The following is a 22,782-nucleotide window of genomic DNA, read 5'->3' as shown; positions in this document are numbered from 1 at the left end:
TCAGCGACCATTGGGTTTTTGCAAGGCCCAGACTAACTAGAAAAGCTCTCAGACCCAATAATTAACTTTTGCACAATTAAAGGATTCCTACATTGCATGGCTTTGGAGTAGATGACTCCTGGAGGTCCCTTTTAGCTCTACAATTCTCTGAGCCTATGAATCTACAATCAGAATGCAGGTCAAATGAAAGTGTGGCCAAGCCCTCAGAAGGATGGAGGGAAGGAAGGAAGGAAGGAAGGAGGAAGCCCTTGAAGGATGGAGGTTCCCGGTTTACCCATTGCAACTATTCGTTCTCTTTGTTTGTTTTTTTTAAAACAATCAAGCAGTGTATACATTTTGTGAAATTAAAATAAACACATAAATAAATAAGCTATGTGTGTGGACATGTTTCTTTGTTGTCTAGACAGCAGGACTGAAACCCGTGGGTTGAGATTGCAGTGGTGCCCGATTTTTGACTAAGTCAATCCTTCACAAATCACAACCACGAAAACATTTAACACTTTATCCTGGTACCCACATGTTTTTTTTTTAAGGAAACAAATTCTAAACCACATGTAAAGTATCAAGACATTTGGGCCTCCCCCTAGAATTCATAGAATCATAGAAACTGTAGAGTTGGAAGGGTCCCCAAGGGTCATCCAATCCAACCCCCTGCACTGGAGGAATCACAGTGAAAAAATCTCTGACCTGGGGCCATCCAACCTCTGCTTAAAAACCTGCAACGAAAGGGAGTCCACAACCTCCCAAGGGCATAGAGTCAAAGGACTGTAGGGTTGGAAGTGAGCTCTAGGAATAATCTCTACTATACCAATAGTTCAGGAACTTTTACCATTTTGTAACTAAGCAACATTTTAACTGCCTGTGCAGCTTTTTCTGACTACTGTATGGAAAAGCATCTGCATCTGACCCTTGGCAAAGTAAACCATTTTATGACTTACCAAATGTGTGGCCTCTTGTCTGCTAGGGTAGTAGAAAAGGCTGGAAAGAGCTTTTAAAAGGGGACACCCTGTATTTCCATGTTTTTCCTTGCTGCATGTTTTATGTTAGATCTCTGCTGGTGTTCTCTCACCATCTGAGATCTTTTAAACTGGAGATGCCATGGGAGTTTGAACCCAGGACCTTTTGCATGACAAGAAGGGACTCTGCCACTGAGCTGCAGAGGCCCTTCTTAAAGGGATTCATCCAGCAAATGCTGCCCCGTAATTCTGTATCTCCTCAGCCGCCAACAACAACAACAACAATAATAAGAAAAGAAGAATAATTTTATTATTTATACCCCACCAATCTGGCTGGGTTTCTTCAACCATTCTGGGCAGCTTAGAGCATATCTAAATACATAATAAAAAAACATAATAAAAACATCAAGCATTAAAAACCACCAGATACAGGACTGCCTTCAGATGTAATTCTTTATCTCCTTGACATCTGAAGGGAGGGCGTTACACAGGGAAGAAGGCCACTACCGAGAAGGCCCTACGCCTGGTTTCCTGTAATTTTGCTTCTCATGGTGAGTGAACCAGCAGGAGACCCCCAGAGGAGGACCTCAGTGTCTGGGCTGAACGATGGTGGAGAAGTTCCTGCAGGTATCCTGGGCCTAGGCCACTTAGGGCTTTAAAGGGCAGCACCAACACCCAGCCCTGGGGGGGGGGCAGGGTTGCAAATGCTTCCTTGCTCTCCATGACAACTGCTGGACTCCCTGGGTAAAGGCTTTCAGCACATCACGAGCTCAGTCAGCTAAGGATTGCAAAAGCTCTCAAATGTCCACTAGATGGCACCAGTCATCCGTTCTTAAGAGGAGCTGGGTAACCTGCAGAAGCATATTTCCCTAGACCAGTGTTTCCCAACCTTTTTTGGGCAAAGGCACACTTGTTTCATGAAAAAAATCTCGAGGCACACCACCATTACAGCCCCGTGACGTCAGCGCGCAGCGTCACGCCGGGAGGGACGCACGAAAGTGTAAGATTCAATTTTCCTCCCTCCCCCTTGCCTTCCTTCTGTGCCAACCGCCAAAAAGCCAAGAATCGTGGGACCGCCGGCGGAGGGCGAGCGGAGGCAGTGGCGAGCCCCGTTCCTCCCCATCCGCCCCATTCTGTGCAAGGAGCGCGAACAGGTGTGAGAAGGGGGTCAAACCTGCGGGTCGGCGCCGGGGAACCTCCAAGCTTTGGAGGTGGGGGGGAGGAGGCAGCAAAGCGAGGCAGGAAGGAGAGCGCGGCTTGGCGAAGTACTCGGCAGCGAAGGCCAGCAGGTCCGGCGGCCGGTGCCGCAGCACCTCCACCGTGTAGCCCTGCAGCAGCTCAGTCAGACCCGGCGGGATCTCGATGCTCATCTTGTAGCCAAGGCGCGCGGGAGACTCAACGGACGGGCCCGGGGGAGAGAGAGAGAGAGAGAGACACGACGGAGAGAGAGCGGGAGTCCCTGCTCGCCGTCGCCACCGCTACAACTACTGTGGCGGTTGGTCGTGGTCGCCGCCGCCGCCCACCTCTATCTATCTCTCCCCCTCAGCTTTCTACGCGGGCCTCGAGCCGGAGGTGGGGGGTGGCCGCCGCCGCTTTCTCCGCCTCCACGTCCTGCCTCCTCCTCCTCGAGCCCTCCGTCAGCCCTGAGGGAACCGCCGCGCTCGCGCCGCCGCTCTCTGACACGCGAGAAAGAGAAAGGAACGGAGCGGCGGGGTAGTCGGGGGAAGGAGGGGCCGGAATGGAAGCGCGAGGCGAGCTGCCCATGCCCAGCAGGAAGCGGCGGAGAACGCCACAGAGAGAGAGAGAGAGAAGCAAGGGAGGGCGGGGAGTGGGCGGGAACACGCTTCATGCGTCACAATAACGGACAAGAGGCGCTCGAGGGATAGATTAGGACCTAATTTGACTTTTACAAAAAAAAAAAATAATCTTTCGGATTTTCCCCACGGCACACCAGGCAACATCTCGCGGCACACTAGTGTGCCGCGGAACAGTGGTTGGGAAACACTGCCCTAGACTACAACAGAGATGGTGATCCAGGCAGGCTTGCTGGCTTTTTTTGCCCCTGGAAAGTAACAGGAGTCTTAGTCCACTTTTTAGTGGGAAGGAGGCATTCTCAAAAGCAGAAGGGAATAAAGTGCTACAAGCCTAGTTTGTGTGTGCCAGACCTCTTTAATCCCTGGGTCCATCAAGTGCTAAAATGTAATCATACCAGATCAGCTTCCTGGCAAGGGTGATGACCTGTGCCAGTGGTTTTCAGCCAGTGTGCCATGGCACCATGGGGTACCTTGAATGATGGTCAGGGGTGCTGCAGGCAACACTGGTCTCTGTCCCTATTTCCTTCCCTCCCTCCTCTGATGACCTCTCATGTCTCTGCCTCCCAAAGGCTTGCACAGCTGTTTTGTTGCAGCAGCCCTGGCTTCACGCTCCCCAGGAGAATGGTGCCTCTGGGGCTGGCCAGGGGTGCTTCCCAGGTCCCTGTGAGGAGGCATCTCTCTTTGGGGCAGGGGGCGCAGCTCAGAGACCAGGGGCGGCAGCTGCGAGGACTCCCAAGGAGAGGAGGCCGAGGGAACACTCCACAAGGGAGGGTGAGGGGCTGCTGGCTCTGCAGGCAAGGGGTGACATAATGGCTCCTGAGCCTCACAGCGGTGCTGCAGAAAGAATATAGTTGTTCAAGGGAGCCATGGACTCAAAAAGCTTGAAAACCTCTGGCCTCTGGTGACGTGTAAGGAGAACTAAAGAAAGGGCTCTGTGAGAGATGGCAAATCTCCACCCCTGGCTGCTGACATTGGGAAAGGAAGGCGCTGGAACAGCCCCGGCAATTGACTGCCTAGCCCAGGGGTCAGCAACCTTTTTCAGCTGTGGGCCGGTCCACTGTCCCTCAGACCATATGGTGGGCTGGACTATATTTTGAAGGGGGGGAAACGAACGAATCCTATGCCCCACAAATAACCCAGATGCATTTAAAATAAAAGCACACATTCTACTCATGTAAAAACAAGCTGATTCCCGGACCATCCGCGGGCCAGATTTAGAAGGTGATTGGGCCGCATCCAGCCTCCGGGCCGTAGGTTGCCTACCCCTGGCCTAGCCTGTACTTGGATACCTGTAGTCAAGGAGAGACCAGCCTGCTTCCAAATAATTAGCTCTGTTGCTAAATTGTCCCAGGCCTCAAAACATTGCAGTGTTTGACAGGAGATGTGTGAGAGCATGGCTATTGAAGCTGAAGGGAGCTGCAGTTTCACAGCAGCTAGAAGGTAGCAAGATCCCCAGTCAATAGTCTCTCTGCAATCCCACCAGGCTATGCAGGTGATCAGGGACATGCTGCCCTGGGTGGGCAGGTGAAGCCAGGCCCCATCACTTGCAGGGAGAAGCAGGACAGGCCACAGGCTCTTGTTGATGGAGCTGCACAGTAGCCCAGAAGGCAGACAGGCAAAATAGCAGGAAGTGTCTTGAGCTGAGAGGCTCATAGGGAAACCTGTAGCCCTTTAGACTCCCAACTCTCAACAGGTCCAAGCAGCCTGGCCAGAAGAGGATGAGAGCTCCCCAAAATCTATTTTCCAGGACCTGGTCCCATTCAACTGACACTCTGCATGCGTGTACCCTCACCCCAAATATGGGACCACCCATTGGTCTCTGCTGAGAAAGGGGTGCCACAAGCCCACAGAAGGCTGCTAACAAGGTGCATTTGAATACACTTTATTAACTTCTGTCTTTTCCTACAAAACTCGATCCTTAGCAAAAGTGATTTGTTTTATTTCCCCCCACTACCCACCATACATTTTTAAATATATTTTTTTAAATTGCTATTTATGTTACAAAAAGAGGAGGGGTTCTCCAGGGCTAATAGTACATGTCTATTTACAGGTCATCTACAGTGAAACAGCATTGCAGCACCTCAGTACAAGAACGTCCAAGGCACCTCCTTGGGTCTTGCCAAGGAAGAGCTAGCTCTGCAAGGCTTCCTCCAGCTTCCTCATGTTGATGGGGGGTATCTTGGCCACCTCAAAGAAGACCCTGTAAGGTAGAGAGAGAGAACTGTTAGGAGGTCACAGCAGCAGTTTCAACCCTTAAAACTTGAAGTTCCAGCTTTAGAATTGAGAAGGAACTTCACCTTCCAAGTTTGTTTTTTTTACAGCCACATTTTTTAGTACCATATTTTTCGCTCTATAGGACGCACTTTTCCCCTCCAAAAATTGAGGGGAAATGTGTGCGCGTCCTATGGAGTGAATGCAGGCTCCTTGGCTTCAGTGATAGCCAAGCGAAGCCTCCGAAGCGCAGAAGGAGCACTCCCTCCGTGCTCCGGAGGCTTTGCGTTGCTTTCGCTGAAGCATGGAGAGTGAGAGGGGTCAGTGCGCACCGACCCCTCTCGCTCTCCAGGCTTCAGGGATAGTTGCCTGAAGCCTTCAGAGCGCAGCGTGAGTTCCCACTGCTTTCCGGAGGCTTCAGGCTCCTTTTGCTGAAGCTGGGAGAGCAAGAATCTCCTGGCTTCAGCAGAGAGGGAGAGCTGTGCAGCGCCCCTTCAGCCAAGCGGGAGGAGAAATGGAAGGGACTCCGTTTCTCCTGCCGCTTCGCTGAAGGGGCGCTGAGCAGAGAGGCGGAGAATTTTTTTTCTTGTTCTCCCCCTCTAAAACAAGGTGTGTCCTATGGTCGGGTGCATCCTATAGAGCAAAAAATATGGTATGTTACTGAGCCAACTCCAGTATTTCACAGCTTAGCTCACAGGTTATTTGAAAGACTGTATTCCCTCATATGAACCTGCCTGGGCTCTGAGATCTTCAGAGGAGGCCCTTCTCTCCATCCCACAACCCGCCCAGGCATGCTTGGTGTGGGAGAGGGCCTTCTTGGTGGTGGCTGCTCCCAGACACCTTAGGGAATTGTCTCCTGTCATGAGTGTGTAGTATGTTAAGCCCAAAAGAAAATGGAGAATTTGCAGAGCATGATATGCCGGCAAGCGAAGCGAGAAACTAGTTTTATCAAAGAAGAATGTATGACGGTGTTGTTTACTGAAAGCAAAAGGCCTCAAACAAAAACAGGGAGGAACTGGCAGTGGGCCACGGACATGAGATAAAGGTCCGGAACATACTGTTTGCCTGCTCTGAAGTATGACTGAGAAGGGTTTTTTTCATGATGGTCCAGGGGGAGAACAGGAGAAGAGCGGTGGAGACAGCCCTTCTGCAGACAACCCATGGACAGCAATGGGAAAAAGACTATAAAAAGGACCACTTTGAATGCCCTCAGTGTTGCTGGGACAATCGCTACAACCCAAAACCCACAGCTCTTGCGAAGGCATGAATAACCTAAATGAAGGGCTGTGTGAGTATGGATGAACCTCTTGGTACCAAGATAGTCATGTATGCTTGATTATATGAAATAAATGTTACATGAAAGGTGTGTAAAGCCAGATCTGGTCTCCAACGTGTCTTGCTGAAAGTCCTATAGAACACGGAATATCACTTGTCTCTCCAGATTTTAAAAGAACAAAGTCACCACAGTTTTGTGACACTCCCTCCCTAGAGAAGCCAGACTGGTTCCCTCCTTGCTCTCCTTCTACCGGCAGGTGAAGACTTCTTTGTTCCAACAAGTTTTGGGGAACTCACTGCTTTTAAGGAAAGGGCGTACATATTTTATACATCTATCTAGTTTTAATCCTATTATTGTTTAGTTGTTTTCTAACAATTCCCCCCAAAACACACAACTCCATGTTTTTAGCTGCTTCTTTTTTTAAGCTGTAAGCTGCCTTGAGGCCCTATCAGAAAAGGTGACGTGTACAATAACAATATTTCTACAGCCTGCCTTTTCCAAGCCCACCCTCCTTCCTCCAACAGTTCTCCTTCCTTGGAGACAAGGCAAAAGTGGGATAATGGCCCTGGTTGCCAGCACTGAGAGTAGCCAAGTAAGGATTCTGCTTAAGCACAGATTTTTTTTTGCGGCTCAGGGGGCAGAAAGAAAAAGCCCTACCGGTGGGAGTACTTGCTGTGCACAGTATTGAGTCGTTCATCGTGCTTGTAGGTCAGCATGAAGTTGAGTTTCTTCACCAGAGGGTAAAGCTCTTTATCTTTGTAGCCACTGTAACGTTCTAGTGTGGGACCCTGTTGGAAGAGAGTGAGTGAGTAAGGGGCCTCTTTGCCCTACCCTGATATGCCTGAGGATTCACACAACCGGAGGCTCCTCTAGCAGCTTTGTGACTTGGTTCTGGCTGTCCCACCCAAAGGGAGCCCTGCTTTGAGGGCCTCAGCCTCTTTGCCAGGTTCAGGAGCCACCAGCTGCAAGGCCCTGCCCTCCCTGCCACTGCTCCAAGGCCACCCACTCACCCAGCCCCCGAGCTCTTTCATCCTGAGTGCCAAAAAAAGGCAGGCGGAAGCCAGCTGAGAGGCGCTTTCCTGTACGAAGTCGTAATCCTGTAGGGTGAGCTCGCAGATGAAGCGAGCCAGCGTCAGAGTCTCCATGTTGACCTGTGCGCACTGCAGAGATGGAGAGTGAGAAAGGAGGAAGCCATTGTGAGAAGAGGTCACAGCAGTCCATAGCTGTCCAGCGTCCCTTATTTGGCAGGACAGTCCCTTATCCCAGTGCCATGTCCCGCTGCTGTCCCTTACAGATGAGGCTTCGTTTGGCTGCTGGCTGGGCTTTCTGCCTCTGGCTTGGAGGGGCTCAGAAGCTGAACATACCTGTGTCCGGAAAATACCTTATTTTGGCTGCCGATCCCTTATTTTCTAGGCTGCTGGTCCCTTATTTTCAAATCTGTAAGTTGACAGCTATGCAGCAGTCTGCAGCAAAGAGTCTGCAGCGGTCAGAAGGGACTATCAAATGTGCCTTTGGTAGCTGTCACTGTTATGAGCCATGGAACAGGAAACTGCCTTATGCTGACCCTCAGTCTAACACAGTACTGCTTACAGTGTACAGTGGTGCCTCGCAAGATGAAAAGAATCCGTTCCGCGATTCTCTTCGTCTAGCAGTTTTTTCGTCTTGCGAAGCAACCCTATTAGCGGCTAAGCGGATTAGCGCTATTAGCGGTTTAGCGGCTATTAAAGGATTAGCGGCTAAGCTGCTAAAAGGCTATTAGCGGCTTAGCGGCTTAGAAAAAGGGGGGGGCGAGCGGGGAAAAAAATCGCAAGACTAGCAAGACGTTTCGTCTTGCGAAGCAAGCCCATAGGGAAAATCGTCTTGCGAAGCAACTCAGAAACGGAAAACCCTTTCGTCTAGCGGGTTTTCCATCTTGCGAGGCATTCGTCTTGCGGGGCACCACTGTACTGCTTACACTTACCCTACCAGATGCTAGCGGGGATTGAACCTGGGAACCTCTGCATGCAAAGCAGACACTCCACCACTGAGCTATGGCCTGTATAGCCTAGATTCACAGCAACCTGTGGGGCTTAGCTAACCTTTCATGTGCCCCCAACAAGGAGGCTGCCTGAGGTGGATCTCTCCAGCCTGTGCGCTGGAGGAACAAGACCTGCCAGCTCTAGCAGCCACAGAAGCCAAATTCCTCTCCCTCACAGATTCTAGCACCCTGATCAAAGACAGAAAGAAACCACCCAAGACAAACTAAGGCCATTATCATTATCAATATTATTATTATTATTAAAAATAATAATAATAATAATAATAATGTCACTTTATTTTTACTTTTAAAGAAAAGTAACTCAAAGTGACTTACCTTAAAACCAGTGCGAAGCCAACAAAACCTAAAACCCACTAATATTTTTTAAAACATCCCACCCATGGAAGGAGGGGTGATTCACCAAAGCAGGACTCAGAAGGCAGCATGGCAGACGCCATGGCAGCAGGCAGCTCCTGAAGCCAGCCAGAACATACAACACTACCTGGCTGGCTCCTGGGCTGCTGGAACTGCCGCTGCCAGCGCTGCCAGCGCCGATACCGGAGAGGAACCGGGGGTGCCCAGAGCAAACCGCAGCCCACCCCCCCAGCAACCTTGACCGAGCCGGGACCAAGAGCACCTGGCCATCTGGAGCTCCGATATCATCACTATTTTTAATCTATTTTCAAATATTTTTAATCCCCCCCTTAGTATTCTCTCTCTCTCCTTTTAAAGACAACCCCCTTTTTCTTCCCCACTTTTTCCACCTCTCAATTTTTATTTTTACATTTATTTAAAAAAACAACTTTATCTTTTTTTTTATTTCTACCTCAAACCCTTCCTTTAAAAATAAAAATGGTGGTGCCCAGAAGAGAGCTCTGATCCATTGCAGGCCGCTCCCTGGGATTGCCACTCCAACCCAATCTGCCCCTCTAATTTATTTTTCCCTATTTTCTGCATTTCGTTTTTATTTTTATCTCATTTTCTATTTTCCACCCTCATTTCTATTTTTTTGAAAAGAAAGGGGTACAGATTTTTTTAGTCCCTTTTAGTTTTTAAACCTGGACGTAATCCAAAATAGTTTCCATCCCAAAACCTCTGAAAGACAGTCTCAAAGTAGAATTATATCGCCCAATCTCATTAATAAACTAAGACTACAAGATATTTACATCAATCTTAGCCAACCGCCTAAAAATCTTCCTACACAATAGTTCCAGACCAGACTGGCTTTGTCCCTGGCCGCAATATAACAGACCCCATCAGAAAATTACTGAACCTGATTGAACACAGCAAGGCAACTAAACTCCCACTGACAGTTATGTCGCTAGACATCCTCAAAGCTTTTGATTGCTTAGACTTAATTAACATGAAGTTTGGCCCCAACTTCCTACAAAATATACTCCCAAGCCTCAGGAAAATGCAGAACTAACAATATGGACTCTAATAATACAGTGGTATCTTGGGTTAAGTGCTTAATTCATTCCGGAGGTCCGTTCTTAACCTGAAACTGTTCTTAACCTGAAGCACCACTTTAGCTAATGGGGCCTCCCGCTGTCACCGCGCCGCCAGAGCACAATTTCTGATCTCACCCTGAAGCAAAATTCTTCTTTTTCTTAACCCGAGGTACTATTTCTGGGTTAGCGGAGTCTGTAACCTGAAGCATATGTAACCTGAAGTGTATGTAACCCGAGGTACCACTGTATAGCAATCCAAAGAGGCACAAAACAAGGATGCCCATTGTCTCCCTTCTTATTTATCCTGGCCCTGGAACCTTTAGCAATCCAAATCTGAGCAGCCACAGACATCAAGGAAGTGGAAATAAAAGGCAGAACCTATAAATTAGGGCTCTTCGCAGACGACCTAATGGTCACAACACCAGATGCCATAAGCACAGCAACATCCCTAATCAGGAACTCAACACATTTGCAACAGTATCGGGCCTACAGGTAAATTTTGCAAAGTCAGAAGCTATGTGCTTCAATACCCCTCCTCACACCCAAAAAGAACTCACCAACGCCACCAAGATAAAACTACACCAAGTTCAGAGGCCTTGGGGCTACAAATAACCAGAAACCTCAATAAATTATACCTCCACAACTACAAGCCCCTGTGGTGACAATTAACAAAGAGCTAAAGAGATGGAACAACATGAACTTCACTCTCTCAGACAAAATAGCCATGATCAAAATGATCACCCTCCCAAAACTAACCTACCTATTCCAAACCCTCCCAATCTGACTTGCTGTTAAAATGGAACACTCAGGATGAAACGGTTAAATCTGCTATGATTAAATGGGCACAGGACTTTGGATATAACATTATGTTTGCTGACTGGGAACAGTTGTGGACCACAGGTATGAAATTCACGGCATGCAATGCCTTAAGAGAGAATATTATGAAAATGATTTACAGGTGGTATATGACACCAGTCAAGCTTGCAAAAATCTATCATTTGCCCGATAATAAATGCTGGAAATGTAAAGAAACTGAAGGTACATTCTTTCACCTTTGGTGGACGTGCCCAAAGATTAAGGCTTTCTGGGAGATGATCTATAATGAAATGAAAAAGGTATTTAAATATACCTTCCTGAAGAAACCAGAGGCCTTTCTCCTGGGCATAGTCGGCCAATTGGTGCCAAAGAAGGATAGAACTTTCTTTATGTATGCAAACAACAGCAGCAAGAATACTGATTGCAAAGTATTGGAAGACACAAGATCTACCCACACTGGAAGAGTGGCAGACGAAGGTGATTGAGTATATGGAATTGGCAGAAATGACTGGCAGAATCCGAGACCAGGGAGAAGAGTTGGTGGAAGAAGACTGGAAGAAATTTAAAGACTATTTGCAGAAATACTGTAAAATTAATGAATGTTAAAATGATGTTGGATTGAAAATAAGGGGTATTGGTATTAAGATTAATAAGAATATGCAAATATGGATTGATAATAAATGGAAATATATAGTTATAATAGGTTAAGATATAGAGTAAAGATGGCTGAAAGAGGGTAAGGATTTGCTGAAATGTTTTTGTGAATGGGAATACAAAAAGGGGAGGAGGTCAAGGAAACAAGTAAATGAGTCCAAAGATATTGAAAAATGGATATTTTTCTCTCTCTTTTTAAATTTCTTTTTCAACTGCCTGTTTTTTTCCTATTTTTCTGCATTTTGTACCCTTTTTTATTCTTTTTTCTATGTGTGTTTTTTTAGTTCGTTAACTGTTGTATTAATGTTAGTGTGTTAATGGTTGTTATAATTCTTTCTATGTTGTAAACTTATGTTTTTTATTTTGTAAAACTTGAATAAATATCTTAAAAAAAACAAAAAAACAAACCCTCCCAATCTGGATTCCCCCAACCCAACTCCGCAAATGGCAGACAAAAACTACACTCATTTATATTCTCACATAAAAAACCAAGAATAAGCCCCAAATACCTGCACATCCCCTCCTCAGAAGGATGGAGAATCCCCAACATAGAAGCATATTACACTGCCAACCAAATACGCCATATAATCCCATATATACCAGAAGATGAGACAAAACAATGGATACACCTAGAGAGGGACACAATTGAAAATACCTGCACCACAGCATACCCACTCCTCCCAAACAAACTATGGAAAATTCCCACAACACTTAACAGGTACACACAGACCATGCTCAAAGCATGGAAAGCAGAAATAGGCAAACTATCCTCAACCCCATCCCCACTAATTCCCCTGGCACACCACCCATTATTCCACCACACAGCACAAAACCTCCAGATAAAAACCTGGCAAACCAAAGCTTATATCGCTTAATAGACTTCTATAAAAATAACAAGCCTTTGCCAACACAAGAAATACAGGACAAACTTGAAGACACCCAAATGCCCTGGTTAACACACCACCAATTACATGCCCTCTCAATCCAGTAGTAAAATCAGCAGCAACTAGGCCCCTGACAACCTTTGGAAACCTCCTCCCCTAACAACAAAGGGATGGTATCCGCAATATACAAAATACCATTCCAAAATCCCACGAACCCCCAGACGCAATTAAAAAACAATGGGAGGAAGACATAGGCTATGAGATTAACCCCACCCAGTGGAACAGAATATGGTCTAAACCCCCCTTTAAATCCATATCAACGAAAAGGAAAGAACTCACTCTGAAGCTCACCTAAAGGTGGTACCAAGAAAACTAGTGCTAATATGCCCAGGACCCTCACCTAAATGCTGGACAACAGCCATACGACAAATATGTAAGATAACTAAGCAAGTATTAGACATCACCCCAGAATTGGCCCTACTAAACATCTTCCAAGACAACAATGCCCATTTACACCACAAAGAACTCATAACCCACCTACTTTCAGCAGCCAGAAACATCATAACCAGACACTGGAGAGACCTGTCAGGAGTAAGCATGGACCAATGGTACCAAATAGTATGGGAAACAGCCCTACTAGAAAAATTAACCAATAAACTGAAACTGACACGGGGACAAATAGAAGAAGACGCCTTCACCCCGGTATGACTCCCCTTTATCACATACACATCCCAACAAGACGACGACAAAAATCCACCAACAGCATACAAATCAATATGGCTAACCTGATCCAAAACACCCATCCACTCACACATGAAAACGAAGATCACCACAGCCAATCACAAATGAACAACCACACCCTAGGCCAACCCCAACTTCTCTCACAACCAAAGGAACATAAGCGAATACAGTGGCGCCCCGCAAGACGAACGCCTCGCAAGACGGAAAACCCGCTAGACGAAAGGGTTTTCCGTTTTGGAGGCGCTTCGCAAAATGAATTTCCCTATGGGCTTGCTTCGCAAGACGACAGCCCATAGGGAAATCTCCGGGACAGCGGGGAAGCGCAGCGCGTCTTCCCCACTGTCCTCGGACCTCCTCCGAAGCCTGGCGGCGGGGCGGGGACACCTCCTCCTGCCACCCGGCTTCGGAAGGCTCCTCCGAAGCCGGGTGGTAGGGCGGGAACACCTCCTCCCGCCGCCCGGCTTCGGAAGGCTCCTCCGAAGCCGGGCGGCGGGGCGGAAACACCTCCACCCGCCGCCCGGCTTTGGAACGATGCTCCGAAGCCGGGCGGTGGGGCGGGAACACCTCCCCCCGCCGCCGGGCTTCGGAACGATGCTCCGAAGCCGGGCGGCGGGGCCGCGAAGCCTGGGCGCGCTGATCTCAGCGCGCGCAGGCTTCAGCATGCTGGCAACTCTCCACAAGCAGCGGGAGCGCTCCCGCTGCTTGCGGAGAGGTCCGCGAAGCCTGTCCAGGACAGCTTTTGAAGGCGGGGGGGGGGGGCAAAGACTTTCGCCCCCCGCCCGCCTTCAGAAGAGGTCCTGGACCTCTTCTGAAGGCTGGCGGGGGGGCAAAAGTCTTTGTCCCCCCTGCCTGCCTTCCCAGGGGCTTTTAAATCGCCCCGGACAGCGGAGAAGTCCTCCGCTGTCCCGGGGCGATTTTAAAATGCCGCCCGCCAGCATTTTAAGATCGCCCCGGACAGCGGAGAAGTCCTCCGCTGTCCCGGGGTTTTTTAAAATGCTGGGGGTGGGAAGAAAAGCCCTTGTCCCCCCCCCCTCCAGCCTTCAGAAGAGGTCGGGGGACAGACTGTCCCCGGACCTGGTCTGAAGGCGGTTTCCATAGGAACGCATTAATTGATTTTCAATGCATTCCTATGGGAAACCGTGCATCGCAAGATGAAAAACTCGCAAGACGAAGAGACTTGCGGAACGAATTAATTTCGTCTTGCGAGGCACCACTGTAGCAGAGAACACATACATTAAGTAAAATAGAAACATTGCCACCCGACCCCACCCCAACTCTCCATTCCCCCCTCCACCTCTTTCTCTTTTCTTCCTAATGTAACACTAATGTCTCAACAAATGAAAGACACTGCTCATACTTTTGTAACCAAGAATTTTTTTTAATAAAAATACATTGAGAAAACTATCTATCTATCTATCTCAAAGGAGGACTCAGATCATTCAAATCCAAATGGGATCCTAACAGCAAATACACCTTTTGTGTCAGTCGCTGTTATGAGCCTCATATAGGAAGCTGCCTTACGAGCCAGACCATCGGTCTATCTAGCTCAGTACTACCTGCACTGACTGGCAGCAGCTCTCCTGGGCTTCAGGCAGGGGACATTCATACCCCTACCAGGAGATGCCACTGAGGATTGAACCTAGGATCTTCTGATGATGGCCTAGCCGACAAGAAAAGGCCCAGGTAACGTTTCACAAACACAGGGGCCAAGACAGAGGGTTGCTACTGACCTTGGCATATTGCCGGAGGAAGCGGTAAGCGATGGGGATGTTGATGTCATACTTGAGCGCTATCAAGATACTCTTTTCAGTGCAGAGGAGCGCCTTTCTATCGTATGCATCATCACAGATGTACAGAAAGTCATCCACGCAGGGTTTGCAGCGCTCCTGCAGGGAGAGAGAGGAAGGATTGGGTGGGGAAGGAGTGGTTCCTGCCACATCCTTTAAACAATCATTAAAAAACGACTAAACACTGATAGAACTACACACACACACTCAAAAAATATATTAAAACTCTACAAAAAACCAACACAGTGCCAGTCCTTTCCTTAAAAGCAGTCAGTTCCCCAAAGCTTGTTGGAACAAGAAGGTCTTCACCTGCCTGTGGAAGGACAGCAAGGAAGGAGCCAGTCTGGCTTCTCTAGGGACAGAGCTTCTAAGTTGTCTGAGAGGAGCCACCACCAAGAAGGCCCCATCCCGCATCCCCAATATGGGCTAGCTGATGTTTCCAAGCACTTTTCAAAGGCAGCCCTACAGTGGGCATGCTACAGTAGTTCAGAAGGGAGGTGACTAAGGCATGCATCATGGTGGCTTGCTGCTTGGGCTAACCTCGAACTTGGCGGCAACGAGGATGGCTGTGGAGCCAATGAGCTGCAGTCTGTCTCGCATGGTGGTCTCTTTCGCCAAAAAGTGGTCCAACAGCTTGACCGCCAAGTAAAGTGTCTCATGATTGAGCTCAAAGTTCTCCTGAAGAGGGAGGCAAAATAAGCCAGGTTACACATTGCTCAAAGACTTCCTAACCCTAACTGAAGTCCTAAAGGATAGAAACTTGAGGGCTGTGTTATTTTTAAAGGCAAGCTGGTCCTGCCAGGATGCTAAGAGGCAAAAAACAAAAGCAGGTAGCTGGTCTATACCCAGCATGGCTCTTGGGCAGAAAAGGGTTTCTTTCAGTTTGGGCCCCCTGTATGTAGCAGCAGCAGCAGCTGCAGCAGCTCTGCCCCTGAGCTGCGAATCCCCAGCATAGTTCCCACCAGGAACAGGATTTGAACTTGCTCCCACCTTCTGCTCCACATTGCAGTGCTCCGATCCAATGACCAAGAACTTCAGGGTCAACGGACAATGTTGCAGGAAGAGTGCCAGAGGATGGACTGGCTTCCATCCTACACTGCAGCTGCGGACAACTCCCTCCATGGAAAATGAATCACTGAGTCCCAAGAAGACCTTTTGCTATTTCCTTCATTGCTAACAGTCCACCTACAGCTTTCTTCCTTGCCCAACTAGGCTGTCACAAGCAGGGGGAGATGAATTGTGTCGCTTGGATGGGTGGGTGGATGCCACCTACACAGGCAGCATTGTAGGGGGTTGGACTTATAATAATTTATTATTTATACCCCGCCCATCTGGCTGAGTTTCCCCAGCCACTCTGGGCGGTTCCCAATCAAGTGTTAAAAACAATACGGCATTAAATATTAAAAACTTCCCTAAACTATGACTAGAGGGCTCTTGGAGAACCCTTCCAACTCTACCATTCTGACACCCACCTGCACTTCCACCATCCAGTCCACCAAGATGGCCCGCATATCTGTGGTGATGTCAGGCTGATCCTTCATGTAGTCTGGGAGCAAGTACCTCTCCTGCAAAGGAGAGAATAGGTGAGAAGGAGCTGTGCCAGCAAGGTGCCCCTGCCCACCCCCAGCAGCCACTCAAAACTTCCACAGGGAAGAGAACTACCAAAGAACAGCCCTTGTTCTAGGACCAAGCAAAAAGTCAAAGCAATTGGCACATAGGTGGTGCCAGAATTTGCATCCGACTATGGCTTCTTTTTGGATTCGCAGAAACTGGAATTACGCAGAGGCACACTGCCTTTGATGGTATAACCTCCCCAATATTGGCAGTTTCAACTCATGCACCCCCTGGTCAGCTTCCTTTGCTCCAGGGGGCTGAGCTGTGGAGTAAGGAAAGCACACCGACCCCCCCAGCTCTCATCCCCACACTACCTCACGTTCCCGCATGTACATAAAGATGTCCAAGGCATATTCACAGTTGGTGTAAGGTTCACCCGGCTGGCCATTGTTGTCGACTGGCATGACCTGCACATCAAAGTATGAGTGTATAAATATAGAAACAGAGAGAGGGGAGGGGGAGAGAAACACATTCCAGGCTTCAAACTGCTTTATTTTCTACTTAGAGGAAATAAAACCAGCTTCAGAGAACTTAGTTCAGCTCTACCCTTTGGATGTACACAGAAGCTCTACTCCTGAGCTACAGCCCTTCACCAGTCTTCCCCCCTAAGTGCTCATAGCAATGTGGGGCTGGCGGGCTTCTAATTGTAGTAACTTGCAGCTGAGTCTGTAGACATGGGCTTAAATGCAGGGGAGGTCCACAGGCTCTGGATGCAGGCAGAACTGAACAGAGGTGTGGGGTGCACAGAGCCACAAGGCCCATTGCATGACCTTTGTTATGTGACAAGCTTCTGAGCAGATGCCTAAAGCCATCCAGCAGACAGGAAAGGATAGCAGCTCAGGGGCAGCCAAGGTTCAATTCCAAATGGCATTTCAGAATAGGGCTGTGAATGTCCCCTGCCTGAAACCCACGAAAGCTGCTGCCAGTCAGTGTAGAAAATACTGAGCTGAATGGACCAATGGTTTGACTCATTATAAGGCAACTTCCTGTGTTCTGATGGCCCCGTCAGATTCGGCTTCGTAGAGCGAGGGGAAGAGCGCGAGGGTGACGCACCTCCCTCCAAAACCCCAAGAGGAGCATTGGGGTGCCTCGGGGTCCTGCAGCCTCACGGAGGCCCCGCAGATTGTCCGTTCTCTGCCTCTGTCCCAAAAGGAACGGAGAGTTTGGGGGGGGGAGCCAAAGGAGCCGACGGGCTAAGCACTAGCGCAGCTCTATGGAATGCAAAACCACTGAATCCAGCCACAAGCTGCCAACATTCCAGACACTGAACCGCTTGGAAGGTGAAGAAAAACTGATTAATTTGGACAATCTCACAAAAAACTGGGAGTGAAAAAAAGAAGTCCACTCCCATTACTGGTGCTATAGGCACGAAATATATGCAAATGAAGTGTGAATGAAACTCATTTTGGAAGATAACTAATGAATTATTAGAACTAAAAGAATGCATGTTGCTTTTGCTTACATCAATCTCAAAGACTGGACTTATCCTCTAAACCTACGCTATCTTTGGTAAAGAAGTCTTTGAGCCCTCAGAGTGTTGAAGACATCTAACCTAACAGAATAATTGTGGATTTGTTTAAGAAAATAAAAAAGGACTGTAATATTCACTGCAAATACTAGCCTGAATTAATTTTTAGAATGAATCAGTTTTATGTATACTGGTAATTCAAAACTATTTTGATATGAATGGATATTAAGGAGATATATAATTGTTAAATCTGCTAAAATTCATTTTTGTGACTAAAGTGGAAGGCGGGGGGGAGGAGGCTGAATGTACTGGGCTATTTTACTGAATCTAGTTAAATGGCCTTGACAAAGTACTGACAAAGTTAAAAGAAAACTGTCCTTGGTGGGAAAGAACTTTTTGTTTTGGAATTTAATCTCGGAAAGGAAGCTGGGATAAGGGGAAAGAACTCACCCCGCCCCCATCTTGAACCAGAAATGCCAGAAGCAAAAATTTCAATGCTGAAACTAAACAGCGTAGTTGACTTGCTTTTAGAATTTAAGAATTTAGGCAGCTTTTCAAGTTTGGGAGAATACGAAATTACTGTCAGAGGCTGTGGGGCAACTTAGAGAGGTGAATGCACAAACTATTAAGGTTGGAAAGGCTGGGGTGCGAGGTTTGAAGAAAATACAAGGGAAAGTAAGGTTGGTCTATAATAAAAATGATACCTTGTGTGAATTGATTTGGGAAGTTTTGACGGTGATGGAGATGAAGCAGAAAAGGCCGGTAAAGCGTATGAGAGGCTACCATATGTGGTGGCAATGTAAAATTATTAAGAAAGCCTGGGATGTGATACATAAGGATTTGAAGAAAATGTTGAAAATGATTTTTGTTAAAATTGAAGCTGTGATTCTGGAAGCTACAGGACTTAATGGATTTACCATGCAAAAGACTTTGTTCCTGCATCTGAGAACATTAATTGAATTAAAACAGCCAGTTGGAGTTCCTGAACCCTTTTCAAAGGCAGCCCCATATAGAGTGTTACAGTAGACCAGAAGGGATATAGCTAAGGCATGTGTCACTGTGGCCATATCAGACTTCTCCAGGAATGGGCGCAGCTGGTGCACTAGTGCAAATGCACTCCTGTCCACCCCGGACACCTGAGTCTTGGAGCACTCCCAAAGTGCAAGCCTGCATCTTCAGGGGGAGTGTGACCCCATCCAGGACAAGCTGAACCCTTATTCCCTGTTCTGCTTTCTGACTGACCAAGAGCACCTCTGTCCTGAGTTTTAAGTTCCTGTTCTCAGTGGTCAACCAGTTACCCTAAAGGCAGGACCAACCAGTTGCCCTCAGGCAGTACGAAAGCACAAGAGCAACACTCTCCCCTCCTGCAATTTCCAGAAGCTGGTATTTGGAAGTCTTGCTGCCTCCAGCCATGGATGCAGAGCACAGCCATTGTGGCTAGTTGCCATTGATCAAGACACACCTCCATTGTCTCAGAGCAAGTGGGGTTCAGTGCCGACGCCACTTGATCCACCGATGTCAGGGAATGGTCCATCTCCTCTTCTTTGTCCTGAATCGGACCCTTCTTAGCAAATTGGTCAGAGTTTGGTGGTGCTTCCTCAGAGGCAGCTTTGCTTAGAGACCTGGAAGGGGACAGAGGGATAGTTCAGAGCTGTAATGGGACATTAGGACTGCTTGGCTGGGGTGGGATGCCTCACCCGAAGGACCTCAGTTAGCCATGAGGGACAGGCATGACTCCCAGTATTAAAAGAGCCTTCTGCATGGGCAGCGAGTGCTCTAACCACTGATCCCTTCCTTACCTGGATAGGATAATGATTCCAACTGAGAAAATAGAGAGATTTTGGGGGATGGGAAATGAAACCCCAATATTTGTAGGCATCTGTGATGGAACAGGGAGGAAAGATGCTATATATTCTTCAGTAAACATAGACCAGGCTAGCAGAGGCAGAGAGAAGCCTCTCCTAAGCAGGTGGTGCAGCCATCAATGCGATCCATTCTCCTTGTTAAAGGTAAAGGTAAAGGTACCCCTGCCCGTACGGGCCAGTCTTGCCAGACTCTAGGGTTGTGCGCTCATCTCACTCTATAGGCCGGGAGCCAGCGCTGTCCGCAAACACTTCCGGGTCACGTGGCCAGCGTGACAAGCTGCATCTGGCGAGCCAGCGCAGCACACGGAACGCCGTTTACCTTCCCGCTGGTAAGCGGTCCCTATTTATCTACTTGCACCCGGAGGTGCTTTCGAACTGTTAGGTTGGCAGGCGCTGGGACCGAACGACGGGAGCGCACCCCACCGCGGGGATTTGAACCGCTGACCTGACAATCGGCAAGTCCTAGGCGCTGAGGTTTTACCCACAGCGCCACTCGCGTCCCCTTGTTAGAGATAGGGAAAAAGCCACTGACACGTGAGAGGCTGGTGCCACAGTTTGTTCGATGCCTGGCTAGGTGCCACCAGCTCCAGACCACTTAGTAGGGTTTTTTGTGCTTTCATGACACAGGGGTAGATCCCAGAAGTGGTGGGAGGGGAGATGGGGGCACCCCAACCCAACATGTGCTCAACATCTCACTTTTTCACGACGTGTCGGTCGCTCTCTGTGACTTGCGGCAGAGTTGTTATCTCTGAGGCTTTCTTGGCCACCTCCTTCTTCCCTTGCTTCTTTAATGACTTGTGGGCCTGCAGGGGAGAGGCAGAGAGGCCGTTACCTGCACACATCCACTTTGATGGAGGCTGCAACCTCCTGGTTTTAGAAAGGCTGCCCCACAGCTAATTCATTCTTAGCCCTGGACAACAGTGGGAAAGGATCCATTCTTCCCAGACAAGTTAAGAGGGTGAGAGAGGCAGGCAGGTTGCTAATGGCACCATCACAACACAGGCAGTGGGTCACCCCAACCCTACCCCCAGGAAGAAGAGCACATACTTACATTGGTCATATCCCCAAATGCAGGACGCTTTCGGCAAGCCCCGAGGGGTTGGGGTCGCTTTGCCAGAGAGCTCAGCTCCTAAGATAAAGAGAGGTTAGCCAAAACAGGCCTGTGTTCAACAAGGGCCCTCACCTGAACTGCCTCAAACCACCCCTTCCCCTAAACCCAAAGCCTTGTCCTTGCAGACACAGACCAGGCAGGCAGGGCTGTGCAGTTCTCTGGAACAGAGCTAAGGGTATCAGTAGAATGGCACATTCCTGTGTTCCTAAGCAGATGCCCCCATAAAGTCCACAAGCCAGGCTTTGAGCCAAGAGCCTTCCCCTGCTGCCCACCAGTGGTACACTGCCTTTGAACATGGAGGTTCTACCTATCCCTTCATAACTCACAACCACTCCATGAACTTGTTTGATATCTTTTTAGACCTCTGAGGTTTCCCCTCTCAACAAATGGATAGCCAGCAATATGAGAATGGTTAGTGTCAGATTGGGACCAGGGTCCAGATCCTGCCTCTCAGGCTATCCTACCCTACAGGGTTGTTGTGGGGATTAAATGAGGAAGGAGAGAACCATGGACGCCACCTAGCACTCCTTGGAGAAAAATGTGAGACAGATGCAATTAAAACACACACATACAAAACAACACTGCAGAAATGGCCCAGAAGGGTGCTGCCCAGGAGCAGTCCCAGACAGACATCGCTTGACACAGCAACCTGCCCTCAAGCAAGAGGCTGGGGTGGTAGGATGTTCATCACAGGCAGAGCACCTCAGCATGGGGTGTGGGGAGAGTGGATGACGAGGCCTCCCTCCTCCTAAACTCACCTGCTCCGCTTCGGCATTATCCGCACCCGCAGTTGCTCCGTCCACTTGGGACGGCACGAAGTTGCGCGGACGTGGCATCTTCCCCACTAGAAGCCAATCTCCCCAAAGAAACCTGGGGATGCGGAAGAATGGAGGTTTAAATGCTAACATCTTGGAGGGCAACACCCCAGAGGGGACTTCCTGCCGCCGCCGCCCCCCCCGCCCCCCGGCCCAGGAGCGGAGAGCCCAGCAAACCTAGTTTTGCCCCACGGGCGCAAGGACGAGGAACAGCGGCTGAGCGACTGCTTGGCTTACAGGGCAGGGGAGTCCCGAGAGGAAAGACCTGGTAACAGCTGGGCACCCTGAAACAATGCGTGGTCAAGAAGGACGCTGAAGAGTTCAAGGGGGGTTGCCCGCAGAGCCGCAATGGCAAGGCGTGCCTTGGGCATCCAGACGCAGCGGCGGTGGGGGCGGACTCATATCCAACTCCCAGGGTGAAAATTGGACGGGGATCCTTGCCCCCACAGGAATCCAGCGGGGAAAGGCTTACCTCCCGAGGGACCCAGACCAGATCACCTGGTTTACGTACCTGCTTTTGCTTTTTTTGCTGCTGCTTCGCTTCTTCCACTGCACAAAAATGCGTTTTTAAACATGCGACGTGCGTGGAATGGCGGCCTCCGATTGGCCCCCACAGCAGCCAATCTGAGAGCAGAAAATGCCTGCGGACGTTATCCAGAGTGGGCGGGGCGTGCAGGATTATTTTAGAATTTTTAAAAAATCCGGCTCTGGCAACCAATAGGAACGAGCGGAGCTTCGTCTTCGTGGGGCGGGGATGAATGGAAACGGGGCGGGAGTGAGCTCCGCTTTCTTCCTCACTCCCTGATTGGCTAGAGGGAAGTCAGGAGCAATTTCGCCTTAAAGGGATAGCGGCGCGGAATTTGACGGAGAGCGAGTTTGCTCAGAGTAAGCGGGATCGGGCATCGGGGGCAGGGAGGGACATGGCAGGGTCGAAACTATGCTTTCTGTCACCCAGGTCGAAGACCCAGTTTGGCACCCCACCCCTCCCCGGATGCGTGTTTGCGTACATACACATACAAACAAACAAACAAACGAACACACCCCAACACATTTATTCATAAAGGGCATAAAAAGCAGGCAATATATAATTTGAATACAAAGGAATCCTAAGAAGTATTATGACTGTATGACCAAAGGGGAAAATGTGCATCCCTTCCAGTAAAAGCAAATTGTTTGTCAAAAGTAGAACTTCCATGTGCAGCAATTGTCTATCTGTGGTCAGGTTTTTAATTGGATTTATTTGGCCACAGGATCATTAAAGGACTATATTTCCATAAGGTCATCCAAGACCCTCTGGTTTGC

General features: G+C 48.8%; 1 protein-coding gene across 2 annotated transcripts; it reads right to left on the bottom strand.

The window, feature by feature from the left end:
- Positions 1-4,636: 4,636 nt before the first annotated feature.
- On the bottom strand, positions 4,637-22,132 carry CCNB3 (cyclin B3). 2 transcript variants are annotated; one of them, XM_028715395.2, is made up of 12 exons: positions 21,992-22,132; positions 21,424-21,535; positions 20,606-20,683; positions 20,251-20,357; positions 19,152-19,311; positions 16,536-16,628; positions 16,080-16,172; positions 15,148-15,285; positions 14,551-14,706; positions 7,268-7,417; positions 6,915-7,045; positions 4,637-4,970 (listed from the first exon to the last, which is right to left on the bottom strand). In XM_028715395.2, the coding sequence occupies exons 2-12, from the start codon at positions 21,499-21,501 to the stop codon at positions 4,901-4,903; spliced, it is 1,254 nt and encodes a 417-aa protein (XP_028571228.2). In that variant the 5' UTR covers positions 21,502-21,535; positions 21,992-22,132; the 3' UTR covers positions 4,637-4,900. The 2 variants fall into 2 exon arrangements, with proteins under 2 accessions (XP_028571228.2, XP_028571227.2); XM_028715394.2 differs by lacking the exon at positions 21,992-22,132 and adding an exon at positions 21,718-21,932.
- Positions 22,133-22,782: the final 650 nt, after the last annotated feature.

The sequence above is a fragment of the Podarcis muralis genome, chromosome Z, assembly GCF_964188315.1.
Source record: "Podarcis muralis chromosome Z, rPodMur119.hap1.1, whole genome shotgun sequence".
NCBI classification, from domain to species: Eukaryota; Metazoa; Chordata; class Lepidosauria; order Squamata; family Lacertidae; genus Podarcis; species Podarcis muralis.
Note: the sequence above shows the minus strand (reverse complement) of the source record. Positions and strands in the feature narration are given on the sequence as shown.